Consider the following 19,655-nt stretch of genomic DNA (forward strand, 5'->3'; position numbering starts at 1 on the left):
CAGCAACAGAATAAGCGATGTTTCCAAAGAGAATATGGTGCACACAACAAACCTTTGACATCGGAAAGGCTGAGCACCCTTGCATATAGCTGTGCCTTCCAGGTCTCTGCGGTCACTGTTAGTCTACAAGCCCCCCCTTCACCTGGCCCTGACACCGCCGCACTTGGAATTCCACGTTCCAAGTTCCCTCTCAGTCTCAGTGACAGGGTTTTCCTGTTTGGCTGCTCCAGTAGCTCAAGGATACAGCTAGAATGGCCCAGCTCTCTTTTAGGAATCTGCATCTTCAAACATTACCAACGGCTGTCTCCTAATCTCCAAACCCAATAACTTCTTCACAGGCTCTGTTCTCCTTGACGTTCCTTCAGCAATGGGCACTGCCAATCACTACTGCCCTCTAGGTCTGAAGACCTGGGTTTGAACTCCGGCTCTGCCACTTCCTAACTGGGTGACCGACAGGCTACACAATCTCTCTGAACTTCAGTTTAACCATCTGTAAAATGGGGATACCAATTCTGACTTCACGTCATTTAATCCCCTCAACAACCTGGTAAAATGTGTCTGCAAAGCCATCTAGCATAATCCCTGGCACGTAACAGATGCCCAATATACGTTACTTGAACTTACTGAACTTCTCAATCCCCATTGCCTTAACTATAAAAGGGCTCAGTGACGGGTTTGATTCTGATTTTCAAAAAATATCAGACAGAGAAAAAAAATCTAAAGCTAGCATTTAAAGGCATTCAGGATTGGATCCCTCCTACTCCCCCAGCCTCATCTCCCACTGCTACCGGATTACTCACTCCCCAACATGTCTTCAGTTTCCCACCTGCAGACTTGAAATTGCAACATCCCACATGCCTGAAATGCACCCACTCTTCCTTTCCATGCCTAGTCCAGCCTTTCCCCCAGACTTCAAACCCCAACTCAAATGCCATGTCCTCAAAAAGTCCTTTCTTATCACTGCAGACTCAAGCGAGCAGTCCCTCCACTGAACTCTCAGAGCAAGCGCTACATATAAACGCCTCTGACCTAAGTCACATACAGCCACGTGGCCTCTCCACGATCCCCACATCCTACAGAGCTTTACAGACTGACTGCTCGGGAGTTTACTGAACTGCCATCAACACTGAATATGTCTGTGTGTGGTTAATCCTTAACCACGCTAGGGGCCCCCAGACTACTGCTTATTTAAGGCTCAATTACATGAAAAGCACTTAAAATAGGACCAGGCACATAGTCAGCACTTAATGAATGTCAGCTATTATCATTCATTCTCTGATGCAGCAGTTCCCCTTCTAGGAATCAATCCTACAGAAATGTTCAAGTGGGCACAAAAATCACATACAAACATATTCACAGCAGCATCATCCATCCACTTCCCTCCACCCCCACAGCCACCACCCTACTCTGAGCCACCAGCACTTCTCACCTACAAAACTGCAACAGCCTTACACCTGGTCTCCCTGCTTCCATTCTTGTCCCCCACAACCCACTGGCCCCCTCTCAGGCAGAGAGGTCTTTTAAATTAGATTATGCCGCTCTCCTGCTCAAATCTTTCCATGGTTCCTTGTGCAAGTTCCTGACCATGAGCCCTGCACACCACTCCCATCTCGACTCACCCTACTCTCTCCCTTGGTAACTTGTGACAGCCGAGCTGGGCTCCCTTGATCCTAGAAAACACCATGTCTGCTCCCACCGCTAACGCTTTGGCGCTAGTTGTTCTCTCTGCTTCTTCCCTCAACTTTTCACATAACTTATTCTTTAGGTCTCAGCTCAGCTGTCACCTCCTTAGAGAAATCCACACAGGCCACCTCATCCAAAATGAGTTCACATCCTCTTTCATCTGGAATTATCCTACTTGTTTATATGCTCATTGCCCGCTCCTGTAGAATGTACGCTCCAGAATCCACTGTATCCCTAGCATCTATGACTGTGCTTGGCACTTATGACACTGTTCCTCAAATAGCTGCTGAATTAATACCACACCCAGAGAGGGGGCCAGCCCCGTGGCGTAGTGGTTAAGTGCACACGCTTAGCTGCTGGCGGCCAGGGTTCAGATCCCGGGCGCACACCAATGCACTGCTTGTCAGGCCATGCTGTGGCGGCGTCCCACATAAAGTAGAGGAAGATAGCAAAAAGAGGAGGATTGGCATGGATGTTAGCTCACGGCTGACCTTCCTCACAAAAAAAAAATAATAATAACACACCAAGAGAAACCCAAGTAAGTGTCCATCAGCAGAAAGACATAAATCTGGTATATGACAAAATAATGATAGCTAACACATTCTGAACACACACTATGTGTCAAGCCTTGTTCCAAACTCTTTACCTGTATTATGTCATTTAATCCTCACAACAACCTTATGAGCTGGTACCTTGTTATCCCTATTTTGCAACTGAGGAAACAGGCACAAAGAGGTTAACTAGCTTAACCAAGGTTACGTGGCTAGAAAAGTGGCTACTATAATCAGTCAGTAGATAAGGGCAACAATAAGAGAGCGATTAAGACGATGGACTCTGAGGCCCCATTGCCCTGGTACACACACATACGGAAAACTAGGCAGCCATTAAAAAGAGTAAGACAATAACAGCAATTAACACTTATTAAACAGTTCCTGTATGCCAAGGACTGTTCTAAGCAATTTATATGTATTCACTCTGCAAGATAGGTACTATCATTATTCTCATTTTATAGATAAGGAAGCTGAGTATGGTAGGCAAAATAACATATCGCCCCCCCTCCCCAAATGTCCACACCCTAACCCCTGGGACCTCTGAATAAATTACTTCACATGACTAAAGGAATTGCTGGTGTAATTAAATCAAGGATATTGAGATGGGGAGATTATCCTGGATTATCTGGGTTGGTCCAAGAAATCACCAGGGTCCTTATAAGAGCAAGGCAGAAGGGTCAGAGTCAGAGAAGGAGACGTGATGACAAAAGCAGAATCCATAATCAAAGAGAGAGATTCGAAGATGCTATGCTACCGGCTTTGGAGATGAAGGAAGGGGCCACGAGACAAGCCACGCAGGTGGCTTCTAGACACTAGAAAAGTCAAGCAGATTCTTCCCTAGAGCCTCCCCAGGGAGCACCACCCTGCCAACACCTTGATGTTAGCCCCATGAAATTGATGTCAGACTTCTGACCTCCAGAACTGTAAGAGAAGAAATCCGTGTTGTTTTAAGCCACTAAATTTGTGGTAATTGTTACAGCAGCCACAGGAAACTAATACAGGGAGGCACAAAGTTGTTAAGAAACTAGATCACGCAACTACCAAATGGCAAAGCAGAGAACAATTCAGGCAATATTACTCCAGAGCGTGTGCTCTTCAAGTTACATTGCCTCTCAATGTCACAAATAAATGCAAACTTACACTGTGACACACTGTGTATACAGTCCACTGGTAACAACGATGGCTGTAATTACCATCCACAGAGGGCTCACTAAGCGCCAGGCACTGAGACAGATACATCACCCAGAGTACTGCACTGAAACCTTGATTATGGTTCCGCACCATCTTTTCTCTCTCAGAAAAAGCATACACACCCTAAACGTTGCATACAATTTCTCTCCCTAAAAGTGCCAGGGGCTCCACAGACCCTGAGGGAGGCCATCAGGTCTCCATAGGAAAGGATCCATGTCTGCCTTGAGAAATGAAAAAACTGAGGCTCAGAAAAGGTGTGCAAACTCTCTCAGCTAATGGGAGCCCAGAGCTGGGATCCAAATTCAGTTCTGACCACGCTCTATGATTTTTCCTCTCTTGATGTCTCCCCCATGCTGCCTTGCATGCAGTAGGTTCTAAATAAATATTTGCTGATTTACTCTCCTCTCTTCCATTTCTGCTGCTATGGGAATACCTTTTAAATTTCTGGGAAGGAAGGAACCAGAGCTGTTACATTACAATTTTCAAATTCACGATACACACTGCAAGTTAAGTCAACGAATTCCACTCACAGTTAAAAATTCTTAAGACTACCAAATTCACATTCAAACCACATTTATTTAGAGTCTAATGTGTGAGAGTGAGTCATGCAAAAATCTGGTAAAAGACTATTTCAAGTAGGGTAAGCACAAAGTCTCCGAGGCCAGAGAGAGCTTTAGCATATTCAAGGAACACAAAGATTCAAGTAGCTTCAATGGAGCGAGACAGAGAGATGGAGGCGAGGTCAGATAAGGCAGGGCATGAAAAGCAATGGATGTTAAAAGCTTCGGATTCTGAGTATAACAGGACATCACTGGAAGGCTCTAAGCAGGACTGTTGTGATCCAATTTTTAAATTTAAATCAGTTTGGCTGTTATGTGGAGGACAGATTATAAAGAGGAACAGGGGAGACCAGTGAGGAGACTGCTGAGGGGAAGAAATGCTGGGTGTGGCTTGGACTAAGAAATGAAGAGGGATGAGACACACTTTGAAGCAGAGCCCATAGGACTTCCCAATAGCCTGGATGTGGGTATAAGGGACAAAGAGGAATACAGGACTCCTAGGTTTCCAGTCTGTGCAACCAGACAAATGGTGGGGCCATCAGCATTTGACAGCTTTACCACTTTCTCCTTCTAGAGATACTCTTCTTCACTTAACAGTACTTTTCATTTAAATCTACAATCCTGCTCCATCCAACTGCCTGTTCATTATATTAACTAAAAGTCTTGTCAGAATCCAAAACAGAACTGAAGACTGCTCCCCCACTGCGATCTACTTAGGCAAATCTGCTCCTACAGCCTTCCTCGTCCTTCTGGAGTCTCCACTCATCCCACTGACTCCTGTTTTACATTTGCCTTATTATCTCAACCTATTTCCTATGTAGTTTCCCTTCTTTTGTCGCTGGTGATTTATACTTGTCAAATAACTGTAGCTCTAATTTACTGAATGCTTTCTGTGCACAGACACTCTTTGTGCATTATCTCATTCACTTCCCAGCAGTCTAATAAAGTCAATTCTATTCTCTCCACTTGACAAATGGAGAAAACGGAAGCGCAGAGAAGTTAAGATATGTATCCAAGGCTGAATAACTAAGAAGTTCTGGAGCGGAGATTCAAACTCAACCATTAGGCGTTGGCCCGGTGGCATAGCGGTTAAGTTCGTCCACTCCGCTTCGGCGGCCAGGGGTTTGCAGGTTCAGATCCCGGGCGCCGACCTACACACCGCTCATCAAACCATGCTGCGGCAGCATACCCGATACAAAATAGAGGAAGATGGGTGCATGTTAGCTCAGGGCCAATCTTCCTCACCACAAAACAAACAAACTCAACCATTAACCACTATCAACCACAATAAACTGTCCTTATATGAACAACCAGGACTGGCCTCTACACACGGTACATGCTCGGTCACTCTTACGGCAAATGCGTGTCTACAGAAGTCCTCTGGAACAGCAGCAGTTGCTGGGTAACATGTTTGCAAACAGGGAAGCTCTTGCAGTCCCTTCTTTGTAAAGTCAGAATTTCAGAGTTGAAAGAGCCCTGAGAGATGCAGTCACACTCAGCCCTCCTTTTTGCAGATGGGGAACCAAAGGCCAAGAAACTGCGTGACTGCCCCAAGGTCAGACGGCTAGTTAGCAGAGCAACCCAGGTGTCCTGCAGGTCTTCGCAATGTACAATCATTTCATTCACTCAACAAATACCTGAACGTCTATCAACCCGCAAGCGCTGGAAACTTAACAGAGGCCAGTCAAACCCTTACCTTCATTTCCAGACACTGATAAAGTGCTTGCCCTCAGGGAGCTTATAATCTACTCCCCTCTTTCCAGTCACCCTCCCTTCCTCACTCCTAGATAGGGGATAAATTACTGTGGAGTGGAAGAAGGAAAAATAGACATGCCTTTGCTGTGAAAGGCAGTGCAAAAACCGCTGAGGCACACATTCTGAGAACACACACAGCTGCCGGCTTCGACGCTGGCCTCTATGTTAATCTGACAGAAGGAATGAGTCCCTACTGAGGAAAATGAGCCGTCATGGACACAGCAGTGAACCTGAAGCGAGTGACTTAGATTCAAGTCCTACTTCTTCTAGTTACTTGGTGTGAGACCTTGGGCGAGTTGGCTCCCTTCCTTGACCTTCATCCATAAAATGGGCTACGCACCAGAGCAAGAGATGCAAACTCACATGCTTACAGGGGTCAGGCAATTACGTCAACGAGGGAAGCTGAACTGATGGAGACAACGGCAAAGTAAGATGTAAAAGAGGAAGACGCAGCCGCTACTTAGCTCCAACCAACGCGGGGATGTCTCACTTTTCTATTTTTCAAAAGACATAAATTAGAAATTCTATGGAGGGCCAGCCCCATGGCGTAGCGGTTAAATGAAGTTAATTTTATTCTTTCTGATACTCAAATTGTCCCAAATTTGGCCAATTCTCTGGATTTTTAAACACTGGCAACTGATTTTAAAAAATGTAAAAAAACACTGTACGAGAAATACAGCCCTTTTTTTTTCTTTTTTGTGAGGAAGATCAGCCCTGAGCTAACATGCGTGCTAATCCTCCTCTTTTTGCTGAGGAAGACCAGCTCTGAGCTAACATCTATCTCCAATCCTCCTTTTTTTTTTTTTCCCCGAAGCCCCAGTAGATAGCTGCATATCACAGTTGCACATCCTTCTAGTTGCTGTATGTGGGATGCGGCCTCAGCATGGCCGGAGAAGCGGTGTGTCGGTGCGCGCCCGGGATCCGAACCCGGGCTGCCAGCAGTGGAGCGCACACGCTTAATTAACCGCTAAGCCACAGGGCCGGCCCACAGCCCATTTTTAACCTCTAGACTGTATGAGTTCTCCTGAAGGCCCTTTTTATTATTATTACTCTCTCTTCCAGTTCTCTGACAACCTTGGTCCAACATCACAGTCAGAGGCAAAACTGTAGCCAGAATGCAGCCTCTGATTCCCAGGCCACCTTCTATTTCACCAAGGAACCCCAGTCCCCAGAGTTCTCCTGGCCACCTCGAGTTCCCTTAGAGGCAAGTCAATTGGCTTTGTGGAGCCTCCTTCCTATCTGTAGAGGGGAAGAAATCACTGCCCTTCCAACTCCAAAGAGCTGCTACGACACCAGCTGAAAAATGGACATGACAGCACTTTAATAAACTCTAAGACTGTCCACAAATACGGATTCCAAATTATAGATAACCACTTCCTTCCCTCCCAGGACTCTCAGCCAATCTTTTTCAGGTTCTCCACCGAGTTCAGCACTCCCTCAGTCTCCACCCCACAGTCTCCACTCCCTCAGAATAACTCCCATCTCCCAAGAATTCCACATCCTGACTTTGATTTGCCCCTTAGGTCATCTCCTCCTCAGAAGCCCCCGTGCATTATTTAGTGCTCCAAAGAGAAATCACTCCTAACCTGCTGACAGCTCCCTCGATACATTCCAGTTTAATCCTCACCAACTTTACTTCACCCTACTTCAAACAAAACTGCTGCCCCCAATCCCTAGGGTTAACCCTTCTAGTACTTAGGATCCCCTCCCCGACCCTTCAGGACCTCTTAACACTCCAGTCCTTCAAACTGTAGTTCCTAAAATCAACCAACCCCACCTATGTCTTCAGGGTCATTCTCATCATTTAATTTCTAATTTTTCATTTCAGGTGCCTTCAACCCTCGACCAATGCTCGCTAATGCCTCAGGATGATAACTCTCCCCTCAATCGCAGAAGACCCCACACACCTGAAATGAGCCTGCAGTAACCCCCACCTCCCCCATCCACCACCACACACACACACTCTCTCTCACCAAAAAAATCTAGAAGCTTCCACCCCTCAAACTAAATTAACCTGCCTGCCTCCCCGACCCTTAGATCAATTAATTCTATACTCTGTACTCATTCACATCACAGACCCTCCCCATCACCCAGCCTTCATCTCTGAACTCACTCACATACTTCTACTTAGATATATAATAAACATCTAAAACATAAGCCCAAAAGAGAACTCCTGATTCTCCCCTACAGTTTTTCCCATCTCAGTAAATGGCAATTCCATCTTTCCACATCCCTTGGGCCAAAAACCTTGGAGTCACCCTTGAGTTCTGCCTCTCATACCCCACACACTGAATCCCTCAGCAAATCCTGCCCCCTCCACCTTCAAAATATATCCAGAATACAGATTTGACCCCTTCTCTAGGGTCCCAAGCCACCACTATTCATGCCTCAAGTGGATTCTTGCAGCAGTCTCCTAAACGGTAAATCCTTATTTCCACTTCTGCCCACTTCAATCTATCCTCCAAACAAGAGTGAGCCTTTTACAACACAAATCAGATCGTGTTACTTCTCCGCCCCAAAACTCTCCAATGGGTTTCCCGGCACACTTAGGAAAAAAAAAAGTACTCCTCAATTCAGCCACTCGTTCTCTAGTCTGCCAAGCGTGCTCTGGCCTCCAGGATCTTACATTTGCTGTTCTTTATGCTGGGAAGGTTCTTCCAAATGGCCACCTGGCTCCTGCTTCCATCCAGGTCTGAGGGTCAATGCTACCTCTTCAGAGGCCTTCCCTGGCCACCCCATCAAAACAGCTCTCCTACTTCGCCATCCTTCACTGATCCTCTGATCCTGCTTTATTTTTCTTCCTGGCACGTGCATTACCTAACATTATATTATTTATCTGTGTCTCCAACACTAGAATGTAAGCTCCACGTGGGTAAGCTCCACGTGGGTAAGCAGTCTGTTTAGCTCACTGATACGCGCTCCGGGCCTAGAACAGAGCTCATGGCAGGTACTCCACGCATATTTGATCGAAGCAATCATCTCTTTCAAAGATATTCCCTCCGATAACGACTCCTCAATACCCAAGGTACGCCCAACCTTTAGTGACCTGTCCTGCCTGGACACACCCCCAAACCTAGACACGGACAACCTCTTCAGACTCACACTCGAAATAACTTGCTCCAAAACCCTCATTCTTCCAGATCGATCCACCCCCCGGGAGCCACAGGAATGCAAGCTCGCGTCTGTTCGGTTCGCCGGTCTCCCGAGCATCCAGCAGAGAAGAGACGCCCGCCATCTATGAATGAATGAACTACGCCCCCCGCCTTCACCCTTTCCCTGCATTCCCGGCCTCTCCCATGCCCTAAGCACACCGCCCCGACCTCGACCCCACCATCGACCCTTCCGGGGGTCCGAGTCCCTGAGTCTGAATCCTCCTGATCCCTCAGGACGCCCCCACGCCCACTGCCAGAGGCCTCCAATCACTCAGAACCGCCCTCTCATCACCCTGGGGCGCCCCCGCTACCCATACCTTCCAGAAACATACCAAACCAACCCCTCCAGCCCTCTCAGGCGGGCTACCATCCCCGGGGACGTAATTCCCGCCTCCTCCCTTCGAATTAGACTCTCCCGCTCCCGGAGGGCCGCCAACGCCTCAGGCCAGACGCCCCCTCCGGACCCTCCGCCCCACAAGGCGCAGCGGCCCTGACCGTTTCTGGGCCTCCAATCCCCACAGACGGATCTGCCGGTCATACTGCGCCGCCTCCTCCTCGCTGATGCCGCCGCCGGCCTCCTCCTTCTCCACCATGGCGCCGGCTCTCGCTGCCTGAGCGCGAGTTCTGCTCTCATCAACCGTCCGCCGGCCCCACGCGCCACCAACCGCCGCCGGCCGCGCGCCCGCGCCGCGTCTGCGCCTGCGCCAGAGGCCGCGCCTGCGCAGTACCTCTGCCGCCGCCCGGCTCCGCTCCTGGAACCTGGGATCACGTGGGCCTCCCCAGCCTCAAAGGCGGGCCGGGGACTGACAGTCACGTGATGGCAGCTCCGGCCAATCCTGGCTAGAAAAATGGCGCGGCTTATGGCCCCACAAAGATACCCAAATGGTTATTTATGAGGCTATTAATTCAGCAAATATCTGTGGAGCGCCTGCTGAAATCCCCGCATTGGGGCTGCTGTGAAATAGAGTGGCAAATAAAATAGACAAATCCTGCCCTCATGGAGCCTACAAGCTATTGAGGAGGGCCCAAAGAAAAATAAATATAAATCAGGCTGTGATAAATGCTTTGGAGAAAAATAAAGCAGGATATGGGACTACAGAGTGAGGGAAGGTCTCTCAGAGAAGGTGACATGGAGCAGAGATCTGAAGGAACAAGCTATGTGGATAACTGAGAGATGGAACATTTCTGGAGTTGACTTGAAAAGCCTCAAAAGGAGTTTATTAAAGAATAGTAAAAAGAATTGCAACTTCGGATGTGCATGCTATGGGAACCATTGGCAAATTCAACAACAGAGGGGAGCTGCCTTTGTAGACAAAAGCCGGGAGTAGGGGGCCGGCCCCGTGGCTTAGCAGTTAAGTGCACGCACTCCGCTACTGGCGGCCCGGGGTTCGGACACGGCGCGCACTGACCCACCGCTTCTCCGGCCATGCTGGGGCCGTGTCCCACATGCGGCAACTAGAAGGATGTGCAACTATGACATACAGCTATCTACTGGGGCTTTGGGGGAAAAAAAGGAGGAGGATTGGCAATAGATGTTAGCTCAGAGCCAGTCTTCCTCAGCAAAAAAGAGGAGGATTAGCACAGATGTTAGCTCAGGGCTGATCTTCCTCATAAAAAAAAAAAAAAAAACAGCGGGCAGTAGGGAGGGGCTGTTTTAAAAGAAAGTCCATTAGGGAAAAGTAACAGTTTAGGGTGGCAACAGGCTTCTCATTGGCTGAGCTGCAGCATTTCTCATTGGCTGGGCTGTTGCCCCGTAGGGAAAGAAATCTTCCTTTAGTAGTAAGGTAGTTTTACTTCCTGTCCAAGATGCAAGGCTCTGTGTCTTCCTGTTTGGTGTAATTGAGGATGTGTGATAGGGGTGAGAGCTCCCCCTACAGGCCTTCCTGACTCCTATTTAGTTAAGGTTTCTTTTATTAGTTTCCACACTGGGTAGGGGGAACAGCAGGTGCAAAGGCCCTGAAGCTGGAGTGTGCTAGCATAGTGGAGAAACTGTGGAGAGGGCAGGGTGGCTGGAGCAGAGTGTGAGGGTGGCAAGTGGTAAGAGATCAAATCTCAGATGAATCAGGTAGGAAATCAGGTACGGCCATGTAGGCTAGTGATAGCTAATATGTATTTTCCTTAGGCAAGGTGCCTTTTTATGATTCATTCAACAATACTTATTGACGCTTGTCATGTGTCAACAATTGATCTCTGTGCTAAGGATAGAGCAGTGAAAAAGAAAAAAAAAAGCTGCCCTCTCATGGAGCTGAAATGGGCTTCACATGGATTCTTTCTCTAATCTTACAAGATTAGATAAATTCTTTTTTTTTTTTTTTTTAAAGATTTTATTTATTTTATTTTTTCCCCCCAAAGCCCCAGTAGATAGTTGTATGTCATAGCTGCACATCCTTCTAGTTGCTGTATGTGGGACTCGGCCTCAGGATGGACGGAGAAGTGGTGCCTCAATGCGCACCCGGGATCCGAACCCGGGCCACCAGCATTGTAGCGCGCGCACTTAACCACCAAGCCACAGGGCCGGCCAGATAAATTCTTTAATATTCCCATTTCACAGCTAAGGATTCTGAGGTCCAGCAGAGTTAAGTATTAGTAGCCTCAACTAAGTCCTGTATCTTAGAAGTAGTCAAGCTAGGATTCAAACCCGGGCTGTGTGGCCCACATGCTTCACTGGGTTACACTGCTGGTGGTATGTTAAGCTCCTACTATGTGCTCTGATCTTGCTGGGTAAGGTACATACTCTGTGAACCTCAGAGGTGGATAGTTCCTCCGCTTTTACAGATTACAACTCTGGGACTCAGAAAGACGTAGCCATTCATCCAAGACCACAATATCATTCAAAAAAATTGGCCAATGCCTACTCTACTGGTTATTGATACAGAGCAAATTATGTAAAAATTTAGGGACAATGCAACAATAAACATTTATTATTTCTTATAGTTTCTGTGGGTGAGGAATTCAGGAGCACTTTGGCTGGGCAATTCGGGCTCAAGGTTTCTCATGAGGCTACAGTCATTTGATGGCATGGGTGGAAGATCCCCTTCCAAGGTGGCTCACCCACATGGTTGGCAAGTTGCTGTTGGCTGATGGCAGAGGACCTCAGTTTCTCTCCACGTGGGCCTATCCACCCGGCTGCTGGAGTTGTCCTCATGACATGGCAGCTGGCATCCCCCAGAGTGAGTGATCCACAAGAGCAAGCTGAAAGCAGCAATGCCAGGGCCAGCCCTGTGGCATAGCGGTTAAGTGTGTGCGCTCCGCTGCTGGCAGCCTGGGTTCGGATCCCAGGCGCACACCGATGCATCGCTTGTCAGGCCATGCTGTGGTGGCGTCCCATATAAAGTGGAGGAAGATGAGCACAGATGTTAGCCCAGGGCCAATCTTCCTCAGCAAAAAGAAAAAAAAAGAAATAAAAAAGAGGAGGATTGGCATGGATGTTAGCTCAGAGCTGATCTTCCTCACACACACAAAAAAAGAAAGCATCAATGCCTTTGATGACTCAGCCTTGGAAGTCACTCACTGCAATATCCTATTGATCACACACGGGTCACCTCTATTCATTGTGGGAGGCGACGATACAGGAATGTGAATACAAGGGAAAAAAAAAAGAATCATTTGGGGACCATCTTAGAGGCTGGTTACCGCATTGATTATGCACCATGCCCTGTGAAAATAAGGTGAATAAAGAAATATGAACTTGCCTTGTGTGGGGCTGACAGTCTAGTAGAGGAGACAGACAGTACTTCATCAGTCAAAGGATTATTCACTAATTCAACTACTCAGCAAATATTGACCACATCCCTACTACATGTTTGACTTTGTGCCAGGCCCTGGGGGTACAATAATGATAAAAATCGACACACTCCTGCTTTAGAGGCAGTTACAGTCCAGTGGGAGAGACAAAATAATGGCATAAATATAAATAGAAACTTTGAGAAGCGCTGTGAAGGAAAAGAAGAGAGAGCTATGACAGTGTCAGAGTCAAGAAAGGATAGTGTAGGAGTCAGGAAAGGATATTGTGTGAATGTAGATGATCAGCTGAGCTTTGCAGAGTAAATAAAGGTTAAAACTAATAAAGCAGGCAGAGAGGATGGCTGCCCGTGCCAAGACCTCGTGTTTCAGTTCATCCTCTCTGTCTGATTCTGCCTCCCTGAGGGTCTCTCCTTGGCCCTCATTCCCTGACCCCCAGAAACTCTGTGGGAGATTTAAAGCATGTCCATAAATCCATAAAATGACATTTTTGATATTCTTCATCGATATTGGGGGGGGTGGGAATCTATGTCCTCTATCCTTGAATCTGTGCTCTGTGACTGCTTGATCAATGGACTATGATAGAAGTGAATGCTGGGAGCCAGCCCCGATGGTCTAGCAGTTAAAGTTCAGTGCATTCTGCTTTTGGCGGCCCGAGTTCAGTTTCTGGGAGTGGAACCACACCACCCATATGTCAGTAGCCATGCTGTGGCAGTGGCTCACATAGAAGAACTAGGAGGACTTATAACTAGAATATACTCTATGCACTGGGGCTTTGGGGAGAAAAAAAAAGAGAGGAAGATTGGCAACAGATGTTAGCTCAGAGTGAATCTTTCTCAGCCAAAAAAAAAAAAAAAAAAAAAAGAAGTGTATACTGGGCCAATTCCTGGGTCCAGGCCTTAAGAAACAGGCAGCTTCCCCTCCAAAAAGCTAGACATAGAAATACCATATGACCCAGCAATTCCACTCTTAGGTATATACCCAGAGGAATTGAAAGCAGGGACTCAAACAGATACTTGTATGCCAGTCTTCATTGCAGCATTATTCACAATAGCCAAAGGAGGAACAACTCAAGTGTCCATCAACAGATGAATGGATAAACAAAATGCCGAATATCCATATGAGGGAATATTATTTGGCCATGAAAAAGAATGGAGCACTGATAACACACGACAACATGGATGAACCTTGAAAACATGCTAAGTGAAAGAACACTGAGGGGCTGGCCCCGTGGCTTAGCGGTTAAGTGTGCACGATCTGCTGGCGGCCAGGGTTCGGATCCTGGGTGCGCACTGACGCACCGCTTGTCTGGCCATGCTGAGGCTGCGTCCCACATACAGCAACTAGAAGAATGTGCAACTATGACGTACAACTATCTACTGGGGCTTTGGGGAGAAAAAGGGGGGAAAAAAAGGAGGAGGATTGGCAATAGATGTTAGCTCAGGGCCAGTCTTCCTCAGAATAAAAAAAAAGGAGGAGGATTGGCATGGATGTTAGCTCAGGGCTGGTCTTCCTCAAAAAAAAAAAAAAAAAAAAGAACCATGAGTGAAAAGGTGATGAAAAAAGAAATAGGTAGTGGCGATGGTTGCATAAAATTGTGAATGTACTTAATGCCACTGAATTGTACATTTATAAATGGTTAAAATGGTGGATTTTATGTTACATATTTTTTACCACAATTTTAAAAAATTAATAATATACCAAGGGGCTGGCCCCATGGCATAGCAGTTAAGTGCATGCGCTCTGCTGCAGCGGCCTGGGGTTCGGATCCCAGGTGCATACCGACGCACCGCTTGTCAAGCCATGCTGTGGCGGCGTCTCATATAAAGTGGAGGAAGATGGGCAGGATGTTAGCCCAGGGCCAGTCTTCCTCAGCAAAAAGAGGAGGATTGGCAACAGATGTTAGCTCAGGGCTGATCTTCCTCACACACACACACACACACACACACACACACACAAAGTAATAATATACCAAAACCCACTGAATTGTACACTCTAAATGGGTGAATTGCATGGTATGTGAATATCACAGTAAAGCGGTTAAAAAAAAAGGGAAATGGGCAGCTTCCACTGTCAATCTCTTGGAACACTTGCTCTTAACCCAGCCTCCAAGCTAGCAGAAGCCAAAACAGCACAGGGAGAGGTCCACACGGAGAGGAATCCAAGCTCCTGTCCCTCAGCCAGGCCAACAGCTGCAGCCAACAGCCAGCACCAACTTGCCAGCCATGTGAATGAGCCATCTTGGAAGTGGATCCTCTGGCAGACTGTCAAGTCACCCCAGAGGGACAAGAGACAAGCCATTCTTGCCAAGCCCTGCCCAGAGTGCTGATCTGTAAGCACAATAAATGATTGCTGTTAATTTATGCCACTAAGTTTTGGGATCGCTTGTTACACAGTGTTGGATAACCTGAGTATTCTCCCCACCCCACCCCCACCAACTCTCTCTCCTCACACTCTCCTCTCTCTCTCTCCCTCCCTCTTTGCCTGACCCCAACTCTCTTTCTCTCTCTGACTCTCTTTCCCTTTCTCTGCGGACACTCTCAATCTTTCTGGATTTAATCTCTCTGACATACTCATTCATTCAAATTTCCCCGAGGACCTCCTCTGTGCTCAGCCCTGTGCTAGGAGATGCTTGGAGGGGAGTATTTTGTACTGTGGGGTCAGGGAAGATCTCTCAGAGGAAGTAATGACCAAGCAGAGACGTGGGGAGTGAAGAGAAGTCAGGTGACTGAAGGGGACAAAGGCATCAATTGAGAAACCAGATCATGAATGTTTTTGTTTTATTGAGATATAACTGACATATTACATTGTAGTAGTTTGAGGTGTATAGACTTTTTTTTTAAAGTCTGGAAATCTATTTGTTAATTACAACATGCAACCATTGTACTTTGAGTCAAATAGAGAACATGAAAAGTTCAGGATCTTGACCACTAAAGATAACAGTCAACCTTTCCAGAATGAGCATCACTTTGCTCGTTCTAAAATGATTTGAGGCTCTCTTTGAAATGAGCATGTTTGAGAAGCTCATGCCTCTTCAAATTTGTAATGTTTCTTCCAAATATTGCTTGGCCCCCTAGGAAAGGCCCTTTCCTAGCTGCTTTCCTGACCCTCAATCCAGCCTCCAGTCACGACCTTACCCCTTACTCCAGAGGATGCGATGAGGGTCTAGATGGGTTGAAGTTCAGGGACAGAATGAGAATAATCGACACTATTTGGTCATTTTTATTTTATTTTATTTTGTCAAAATTTTTTATTTTAAAGAATTTCAAGCTTACAGAAAGAAACAGTCCAATTAATGTTCAAATATCCTTTATCCAGATTCATTCACTTGAAGTTTTGGCACATTTATTCTTTCTCTCTCTCTCTCTCTCTATCTCACACACACACATGTTTTTTGGCTAAACCATTCTAGAGTTAGTCATTAGTCCTTAAATCAATGCAGGAAAAAGTTTTGAGAATTTTTTTTGAGACCCACAAATCTCACCAGGAAACTCTACTAGGCCAGATTCTCCTAAACATTTCCAGCGTATAAAAAGCCAAATATGCATACATTTCTTCAACATTAATTCCAGAAGTCTGAGTCACTTGAACATTTCTATATTTACCTCCAAATATTCCCAGGGTTAAATGATGCCAACTAAGGAAATAATTATGGCGACAAGGGGATTCACTAAGTTCTCTTGATCATCACTGTGGCCAATTGCATTTTGCAAGGACGGCTACAACAATATCTCCCATCCTACATGCTCTTCTCGCAACATCCCTTTGCCACTACTCCCATTGACGGGGTGGGGGGATCTATGTTCCCTTCCCTCGAAACTAGACTGGCTTTGGTGACTGCTTGACCAATAGAATGTGGCAGAAGAGACACTGCTTAACTTCAGAGTTGTCAGGAAAGGGGAGGCCGCTTCAACCCTGTTCATGGGAACACTTGAGTTTGAGCCTTGAGCTGCCAGATAAGCGATCCCACTGCCTTGAGGCTGCCATGTTGAGAGGAAGCCCAAACCAGCCCATGAGAAGAAACCATATGGAGAAGCCTTGAAACTACAAGAAGACAGAGAGATCCCTGCCCAGCCCCTAGCTCTCTGACCATCCATTATTCTAGTTCTGGCCTCACGGTCTACAACCACATGAAAAGTCCTCTTCCAGAACCACCCAGCCAAGCCTTCCTGAATTCCTGATCCACAGATACTGTGAAAGATAATAAAATGACTGTTGCTGCTTCAAGCCACTAAATTTCAGGGCAGTTTTTTTTTTTTAATTGCGGTAAAATATACATAACGTAAAATGTACCACCATACCCATTTCTAAGTGTATTGTTAACAGTAGTGTTAATTATATTTACATTGTTGTGCAAACAATCTCCAGAACTTTTTCATCTTGCAAAACTGAAACTCTTTACCGGTTAAACAACTCTTCATTTCCCCCTCCACCCAGCCCCTGGCAACCACTATTCTATTTCTGTTTCTATGAGTTTGACTATTCTAGATATCTCATATAAGTGAAATCATACAGAATTTGTCTTTTTGTGACTGGTGTATTTCACTTAGTATAACGTCGACGAGGTTCATCCATGTGTAGCAAGTGTCAGAATTTCCTTCCTTTTTAAGGCTGAATATATTCCACTCAGCCAACTCAAAAATGATTTTCTTCCATTTTTTGACTATTGTGAATAATGCTGCTATGAACGTAAGTGTATAAATACCCCTTTGAGACCCTGTATTCAATTCTCTTGGATATATACCCATGAGGCAGTTTTTTTTTTTTTTCCAGCAACAGCTTATCAGAACAGCTTCCAAAAGTGAGACTTTGTAACTTAAAAGTGGTGGGGAGCAGTTATTCAGTAGACCAGGCTCCTGGGTTTAAGGATTACGTAATTACCTCCACCCAGGTGACTGCTCACCATTAACCAAGGCAGTGGTTCTCAATCCCACCTGCACATTAGAATTATCTGGGGAGATTTTCAGTGAATATAATGCCCAGGCCCCACCTTCAGAGACTCTGATTAATTGGTCTGGGGTGGAGCTGAGACATTGGGATTTTTACAAAATGCTCCCCAGATGATTCTAAAATGCAGTCAGGGTGGAAAACCACAGAACAAAGATCTGTGTACTGCTTCATTCCAGTCTCAATTATTTTCCTGTTCTTCCTGTTAGAACCATGTAACTCTTAGGGCTGTTTAAAAGATGTCGGGTTGAGCTCTGGATATCTCTCATGGCTCTGTACAACTTTAAATTTTTGTGTGTGTGTGCAAGGAAGATTGTCCTTGAACTAACATCTGTTGCCAATCTTCCTCTTTTTGCTTGAGGAAGATTGTCCCTGAGTTAACATCCGTGCCAATCTTCCTCCATTTTATATGTGGGACGCCGCCACAGCACGGCCTGATGAACGGTGTGTAGGTCTGCACCGAGAATCCAAACCCACAAACCCTGGGCTGCCGAAGCAGAGCATGCAAACTTAACCACTATGCCACCGGGCCAGCCCCCTCTGTACCCCTTTTAATCATACTTTTTTTTTTTCCCTTTTGTGAGGAAGATCAGCCCCTAGCTAATGTCCATGCCAATCCTCCTCTTTTTGCTGAGGAAGACTGGCCCTGAGCTAACATCCGTGCCCATCTTCCTCCACTTTATGTGGGACGCCGCCACAGCATGGCCTGACAAGCGGTGTGTCAGTGCACCCCCGGGATCCAAACCTGGGCTGCCAGCAGCAGAGCTCGTGCACCTAACCGCTACGCCATGGGGCTGGCCCCCTTAATGATACTTTCTAAGTCATTCTGTAGACATGGGCTACTGGTCAGAGTAGGGGCTTATGGGAGTCAAGTGATAAATGGAGATTTAAAAACTAATATGTTTTAATGAAAGTATAACACCTATAGTAAAGTACAAACACTTAATTACTATACAGATTGATGGATTTTCACCTCTATGAGGTGTTGTGGGTTGAACTGGGTCCCCCAAAAAGCTATGTTCAAGGTCTAATCCCTGCTATCTTTGAATGTGACCTTACTTGGAAATACGGTCTTTGCATACGTAATCATATTAAGATGATCATTAGGGTGGGCCCTAATCCAATATGGCTGGTGTCTTTACAAGAAGAGGGAAACTTGGATAGAGACCCACAGGGAGAAGGCCATGTGAAGATGAAGGTAGAGACTGGGGTGATGGATCTACAAGTCAAAGAATACCAAGGCTTTCCAGCCTTCACCAGAAGCTAGGAGAGAGGCACAAAATAGATTCTCCCTCACAGCCCTCAGAAGGAACCAACCCGTGGGGGGCCGGGCCAGTGGCGCAAGTGGTTAAGTGTGTGTGGCCCACTGCGGCAGCCCAGGGTTCGCCAGTTCGGATCCCGGGCGCGCACCGATGCACCGCTTGTCAAGCCATGCTGTGGCGGCGTCCCATATAAAGTGGAGGAAGGTGGGCACGAATGTTAGCCCAGGGCCAGTCTCCCTCAGCAAAAAAAGAGGAGGATTGGCAGATGTTAGCACAGAGCTGATCTTCCTCACACACACACAAAAAGAAGGAACCAACCCTGCTGACACCTTGATCTTGGACTTCTAGCCTCCAGAACGTGTGAGACCATAAATAACTGTTATTTTAAGCCACCCAGTTTGTAATACTTTGTTATGGCAGCCCTAGAAAATAATATACAGAGTTTTAACTGGAATCTTCCTCAGGATAGGCCAGTGGGAGTCAGCCAGTGGTTATCTCCAGTGGTTATCGCCCCAATTTTTAAGCGTTTCCTTGGAACAGATCAATTCACAAGCCCATCCATTGTATGAAGGATAATGGAAGTCAGGTTGTCTCAATGTCAGAGAAGGTACAAGTATAGAAAAGGTGGAGGCTGGAATGAACCCCATGGTACCGGATTGAAATTTGAGTTATGGGTATGTGTTAGTTTCCTAAGGCTGCCATAACCAAGGTCCATAAGTTAGGTGGCTAAAAACAACAGCAATGTAATGTATTGTCTCCCAGTTCTGGAGGCTAGAAGTTTGAGATGAATGTCTGAGCTCTCTCTGAAGGCCC

The 19,655-nt window shown here is 46.4% G+C and overlaps 1 protein-coding gene across 3 annotated transcripts in view; it reads right to left on the reverse strand.

The window, feature by feature from the left end:
- Window positions 1–9,556, reverse strand: part of SAE1 (SUMO1 activating enzyme subunit 1) — a 67,629-nt gene extending 58,073 nt beyond the window's left edge. For all 3 annotated transcript variants that reach the window (XM_087421464.1, XM_004440190.3, XM_087421463.1), the window contains exon 1: window positions 9,388–9,556. In XM_087421464.1, the coding sequence (XP_087277590.1) occupies window positions 9,388–9,485 (98 nt within the window). In that variant the 5' untranslated portion in view covers window positions 9,486–9,556. The remainder of the gene's footprint in view (window positions 1–9,387) is intronic.
- Between the last annotated feature and the right edge of the window lie 10,099 nt (window positions 9,557–19,655).

This window comes from Ceratotherium simum, chromosome 33 (assembly GCF_057802395.1).
Source record: "Ceratotherium simum simum isolate JZ-2026a chromosome 33, ASM5780239v1, whole genome shotgun sequence".
Taxonomy (NCBI): Eukaryota; Metazoa; Chordata; class Mammalia; order Perissodactyla; family Rhinocerotidae; genus Ceratotherium; species Ceratotherium simum.